The sequence below is a fragment of the Cibotium barometz genome, chromosome 63 (assembly GCF_041138505.1).
Source record: "Cibotium barometz isolate CiBa-2024 chromosome 63, ASM4113850v1, whole genome shotgun sequence".
NCBI classification, from domain to species: Eukaryota; Viridiplantae; Streptophyta; class Polypodiopsida; order Cyatheales; family Cibotiaceae; genus Cibotium; species Cibotium barometz.
The window spans coordinates 8,080,271-8,087,260 of NC_141108.1; the positions used below are offsets into that span (position 1 = coordinate 8,080,271).

At 37.6% G+C, this 6,990-nt stretch overlaps 1 protein-coding gene across 1 annotated transcript; it reads left to right on the plus strand.

Moving 5' to 3' along the window:
* The first annotated feature begins 1,873 nt into the window (after nt 1–1,873).
* Nucleotides 1,874–3,588, plus strand: LOC147603627 (Galactosyltransferase family protein). Its single transcript, XM_086796036.1, has 2 exons — nt 1,874–1,988; nt 2,428–3,588. The coding sequence occupies exon 2, from the start codon at nt 2,507–2,509 to the stop codon at nt 3,419–3,421; it is 915 nt and encodes a 304-aa protein (XP_086652162.1). The 5' UTR covers nt 1,874–1,988; nt 2,428–2,506; the 3' UTR covers nt 3,422–3,588.
* The last annotated feature ends 3,402 nt before the right edge of the window (nt 3,589–6,990 follow it).

Below are 6,990 nucleotides of genomic sequence, written 5' to 3' on the forward strand. Positions count from 1 at the left end.
TGAAAGCTAGGAATCTTCCCTTCCAATGATGTTCCAAAACACCATAAGCTTTGACTGTGTGTGGCCCTCTTGAGCTTGGTTGTAAGTAAACCTAATCGTTAACCTTGAATCTCTCTCCAACCCACATATCTTGCTCATTCCTAGAGTTGTTAAGAACATACCCAGAGATGGAATCACTAGGTCTCCTATTAGATGTTTCCATGGCTGAGAACTTGCTTAAAAAAAGATAAAGCGACTTGAGTGGGATTAGAGGAGGAATAGGAATAGGGAAGTTAGAAGGCTACTAGAGAATTAGACAAGATCTTACAGAGCCATCAAACCTTACAGTAAGATTTAGAAGTGGTTAGAGAATTATTAAAGAGGTTATAGCAAGATTAGTATAGCGATACGAAAGCTTGCAAGAGGGTTAGAAACTTTCTGCAAGAGTAAGGAGAGATTAAAGACACTCAATAGGATTGGAGATAGATTACAAGCTTGCAACAAAGATTAGAAAGAGATTAGAGGGTTGCATGCAAGATTAGAGAGGGATCAGAGAGCTCTAGGATTAATGGTTTACAGGTGTAATTAGTTAAGAACATAGAAAGGAGCTAGGAAGCTTGGAAAATCCTTTTTTCACTATAGAATAATATGGAAGCACTTTTTTTGGGATGAAATCACATTTTTTAGGGGAAACAAAAATTTTCAACTTTTAGGGTTACTTTTCAGCCGAACCAGATGTGGTGGGGCCCAAGGGAGATGAAAAACCCCTGAGGACACTAGTGGGGCTATTAGATAAAAAAGGTGATATGATTGGGGTTACTAGGGGGACAAGCCTAGAGTATAGCAATAAATAGCCCTACTTTAGGTCCTAAAGCTTTAAATGGATATTGGTACTAGATGGTTTCATGAGGATGTTGCATGCAACATACATTCATAGGGATGGTTTGGTACTTTAAATGGATATGGGTCCTAGATGGTTTCACATGCAACACACATTTATAAAGATGATTGTCAACGTGTAAAACTTGAAAGATAGTGATGATCAAGTGATAAACTTGGTGAAAAGGAGTACCTCGGTAAGCTGCATATCATATTTTCGTTACATGACAGTGTCACCCAAAAAGATTTCCACATCATCTACAACTTTGTATATAGTGATAGCTTAGAAGCTTGGAATAAATTAAGGGTAAATCTTTAAATGTGCCTACACTCATTCTTTCTATACCTTTAAATGTGCTTACACTCATGCTTTCTATACCTTCAAATGTGCCTACACTCGTGCTTTCTAGTATTAGTTGATAGAGAATAAAAGAAAAGAGTAGAAAATACAATATAGGTGGACTAATGGTTATAAGGCTTATATGAAGAGCCCTTTGTCATCCACATAGGGTCCACACACTTGTATAAAAGCCAATTTTTTACATTCTAATAGAATTTTATATGCTTAAGCTTACATTGAGGCTCAAGTCTCCATCTTCCCCTCTTAATGATGATTCCATTGCTCTCTCTTTAATAATATTCTCTTACTAAGTGGCATTCCAATTTCCCATTGCCCAACGAACAACAAAAAACAAGTATTTCTAAATATATAATTAAAAAGTGGAGCTCATAGGTTGTTAATACAAACACAAGACAATAGTCAGGTGGTTAAGGCGACGCCCTTCTTCCCGGAGGATGCGGGTTTTCTGGCCCTCACTTCCCAAAGGGGTGAAAGAAAATGTGTATAATAATAATAATAATAATAATAATAATACAAACACGGATTAATTAATAGCTCACTCTCATTTTGTGAATGTATCTGGAAGAAGGGCACGCAAACTTTTATGCCTTTGAAAAAATAAATAAATAAATAAATAAGCCACGTTCTTCTCCATTTCGCCCTGTGAGCACGGGTGCCTGCATGAGTGCTTTGAAGCGTTTTTGCATTTGTACTCGAGGCGCCCTCATCTCAAGAAGCAAGACGACACACTCATCAATTACTGCTAATCTTCCTTAGGGTTTTGATTAAGGTACACTCTCTCTCTCTCTCTCTCTCTCTCTCTCTCTCTCTCTCTCTTACACACACACACACACATAATCACGAGTGAAGGGTGCATTATGGGCTTGTATTTAACCAATTGCTTAGCAGTCTCTCTCTCTCTCTCTCATATTATCAGTGTGCTTGATGGGCTTCGATTGAATCATTTGTCCTCCCCCTCTCTCTCTCTCTCTCTCTCTCTCTCTCTCTCTCAGTGCATGATGGGCTTCGATTGAATCATCTGTATTCTCTCTCTCTCTCTCATATTATCACTGTGCATGATGGGCTTCGATTGAATCATTTGTCGTCTCTCTCTCTCTCTCTCTCTCTCTCGCCATGGGACGCAAACCACACAGATCACCCATCACCTCCTGCATATGCTTATCGTCGCTTCTTCTCATCACCCTCATCATAACCTTCATTTGCCTCAGTCTCTGGACTGATCATCATGTGGACTACATACAAACGCTTGGATCATGGGCGAGCACCACCACAGCTAGGGGCAGCAAGATGCTACTGCAGATGAGAACTGTAAGCTTCAATGCAGCAAGGCAACAAGAAACATTTGAAGACAACAGGGCCATCATCACCTTCAAAGAGAATCAAGTGTATGTTAATTGCCCCCCATGCAACCTCACCTCCCAAGGTTTATATAACCCTAAAGAAACCCCTGGCCTTCCTATAAGATCACCTTCACATCCCCATCACCCATCATCAGATCTCACCATCTTGCTTGCCATCTTCACCCACCCTTCAAAATTCGAGCTCAGAAGCTTGCTCAGAATGGCATATAGCTTGCAAACTTGCTCACAAGCCACCATTGACACAGTCTTTGCTGTAGGAAACCCTACTACACAGGAGGAGAAAGCCTTTGTTAGCTTAGAAACAAGGCTTTTCAATGACATAATCACCATTGATGCAGATGAACCCACCACTGCTACATACAATTTCTTCTCAAAGATCTCCAAGATGGGCAGAATGAGGCATGATTATGTGATGAAAGTGGAAGATGATTCTTATGTAAGGCTATCAAATCTTGCCCAATCTCTTGTAAGCCAGCCAAGAGAGGATTTATATTATGGGTATGTGGTGCCATGTGAGAATGAGGATGCATACAAGATGTATATGGCAGGGATGGGCTATGTATTGTCATGGGATCTTGTGGAGTACATTGGCAATTTGTCAATTAATGCATTAATTAGTGACTCTAAGCCTGAAGATAAGTTCGTTGGAGATCGGTTGGATGAGGCAGGGAAAGCCAAGAATAGGGTTAGCAAGAAGCCTTTGTTTTATGATCACCCTGAGTATGGGGGTGCTTGTGCACATGAGTTTGTGTCAGAGACCATCCTTATTCATCAGATCACCAGCACAAAGAGATGGATTAATGTGCTCTCCTTCTTTGAGCCACATCTACTATTACAGTAAACAACACAACAGCCAGTTATGGAATTTTGGCCAATTCTTGCATCCATTACGCTGATTTGGAGCCACTGCCTTTATGGTAAATTACTCCTGCTTTCCATTTGTAATGAAATTTGATGTTTTTTTTTCAAATTGTATACATGATATGATTAATATCTAATACTATCTTTAAAGCCATCCATTGGGTTAAAAAATACATTAAAAATAGCATCCATAGACATGATAAACAATTAAGTAAATCTATATTACTATAGATTAAACAAGTGAAGGGTTAATTGTTCTAATTGTGGCTCTAAGACAAGGCCCAATGACATATGATTCGACAAGGCTAAGGTAAGCCCCTTACTTGAACACACACACACACTCTCTCTCACCATGCACACGCACGTACACATGCACTAGATATATAACACATGTATATACGTTTAAAAAAATAAATCACTTATTACAATTTCTAAAAATATAATCATAATTGCATAGGTGAAAAGTATTGATATTGTGTGATATGATGATTTTTATTTGTCGATTCCACAAAATTATTATGTGATGTGCTACTAAAGTCGCTTCAATTGAAAGATAGCAACCCAAAATAAAATACAACCTATGTATATGAAAGCCACACAACGAGTCCATGTAGCTTAGTAGTAGAGTATGTGAGCTTCTATGTATTGGGGAATTCAATTTCTATTCTTGCCCCTTTGTATGAAGGGCAAGCATCTTAACTAAGTTATAAAAGCCTTCTGGGTTCTAGCCTAGTGGTAGCACCCACATCTCCCTACGTGGAGTTCGTGGAGGTGCTGGGTTCAAATCTACCCATTCCTATAGTGAAAAGTGATGGCATGTAATTTTTCGTAATCGCATTTGCAAAGTAAGTTATAGAAATTAATTTCTCTGTCCTGTTATTAAGTGATAAGTACACCATTCTTCAACATCAATCACTAACCCAAGACTTATTAATAGTCCAATCCTATAAACTACACCTTAGAAATCAATCATGTTGTCCCAAGCATGAGGCATACTATAACAAGTTTATCGTATCACTTTACTAGCTAATTGATAACGATTAAGTAAGATTATTTAGTTAAAATCACCAATTTTAGGGGAGAAAAGTTACTTTTTCAATATGGGTTCCCTAGCTCGTCCATCGCATCCTCACTCCGTTGTCACACCGGAACGCACACCAAAATGCTCCTTTGCAAATGGGGGTGTTGCAAATGGGGTGAAGGTAGAGACCTCCATGCCTAGATAGAGGCAAAAAGAGAGATCCTTCACAAAGGTTCTCTTTCACAAAAAAGCGGGAGCAGAAGAAGAAGCTAATGCAAGAGGAAAACCTACAAACAAACTTATCTAGCATACATCCATCAAGCAAGCAAGATCCAATAGCATACATGCAAGCAAGAGTAGGGAAGAGAAGATATCACAAGTATTGACGTGTTGCAAGGGAATGATTGTGAATTGCTTAATGTCAAAAATGACTTTAACACCCAGCCATTTGAAAATACAACCGATCGTGAGTTGTAGTTTTGAGAGACCAAAAAAATCCTTTAAAAACAATCCAAATCTAGCACCAAAAGAATCTTTGACGTGCCCAATAAAGTAGAACTTTAAAAAGAGACTTTTTTGCTTAACTTAAAACATACTTGTAAGTGATTCATTCGCTAAATTAAAAATTTGCCAAATTTTTCACTATTTGATGTCTAAGTACAAGCCTATCCCTACAAAATCTTAGAATATTTCAAACAAAAAAACATGACACAAAAGTTGCATTAGAGACTCACAACAAAGAGCTTCACTTTGAATACAAAATTATTGCTATCGTTACTAGAAAGCAAAATATAACTACTTTTATCGCACAACTTCAATGTCATGATTAAATTAATCTTCATTGATTAAAAAAACAAGTCTTATTATGAGACAATTCCTATAAATGCTTCAATAGAGACAACATTTGACCAATTTTTTGAACCAATCTCAAAACGCAAGCTCCTCAAAAAGATTTGTAATGCTAGTTTTGAATACAAACAAATGTTGTTCAAAACACTCTCAAAACCTAGAAATCCTTGAACACCCCCAATGAGGATTTAAATACCAAAAATTGTTTGAAACTACAAGTGTCTAAATCTATTCTAGCATAGGAAATTCCTCCTCTTCATGACTAACTTCTTCATCAGTTTGCTCGCGTCCTACAATGAGTGGTGTTGACTCCGTAAGAGGAATATCAATATCCACAGTATGTGGATCTTCATAAGGCTCAAGATCTGCAAATTGCATTTCATCATCAGGTCCAAAGGGAGGCTGAGGTTCTCCAGATGCATCCACCACTCTTGGGTTTGCTGCCATGTTTTTCATCCCAACCTCTTGAAACTCGTCCGGCAATTCTTTCATTGCAGTGACTCGTTGTTGAATAAAACGAACTTAAACTGGATCTAGCTCAATAGCAACAACATTCCTTCCTTTTTTAAGAGCACTAATAGTGGTTGTTCCTAAGAAAAAAAGAATCAACATGGTAAAGCTCACTTAAATGAGCAATATAAAATATGTAATAAGTTAAGGTTGCATGATTACCTGTCCCCGCAAAAAGATCCATGATCCACTCTCCTTTTAAAGATAGAAGCTCAATTAAATCCATCATCAAAAGTTGTGGTTTTTGATAAGGATTCATGATCTCATTTGAATCACCAGAAAGATCCCTGAGCTTTCGACACATGCCTGGTCTATCAAAAATATTTGTTCGGATAGGTTTCGAAGCAAAATTAAAATTTCCTTTACTGTTCGGACCCGCAGGAGACCAGAAACCAATGGTAGCAAACTCGACAGCAAAAGAAAGTCTGTCAAGCTTATAGCCTTTGATGTTAGGCTTTGTCCTACAAAAGAAAAAGTTAGCCTTTGATGTTAGGCTTTGTCCTACAAAAGAAAAAGTTAGGCTTTAACTTAAGCTTTTGTAACTTGCAAAAGAATGCTTGAAATTTAACATACCATATGCATAGCTGATGGACCATTTGATTGTCAACGAATGCTTTCTCAACAGAGATTTGATCATGAGCATGAAAAATTACAAGTGCCCCCGTTGTGACCTTTTTGAAAGCATCGATGACTCTTTTATATGCACTTACGCCATACTTTACTTCATCGTGTATTGAGTGTGGTGCCTTCAATCCATATGGAGCATCAGCAATGGCTAAAGTAAAATGTTGTGCAGTTACAAACGATTCCATGTTCTCTACTTTGCCTTCATGAACAAAATATTGAACTGGTTCTGCAGACACATCATCAGAAATGAAAATATTTGCCTCTTGAATGGTCTCCAAAGTTTGTGCCTCTTCTAATCTCTTCTGCTCTGCCCTTGCGCGACTCAAATGTTGCTCAAACTCTTGAGGAATGCTCTTTATGGGAGCATGAGGTGCTCGAGACTTGTTAAAATGAAAATAAGTAAACATTAAATATATTCTAGAATACACATTGACTGGATTACAAAAATCAAAATCAATTTTTTAAAATATTTGATCTAAATTTTTACAAAACCTTCAAAAACACTTAAATAAAAAAAAATCTATTCAAATATGTAGTTTACT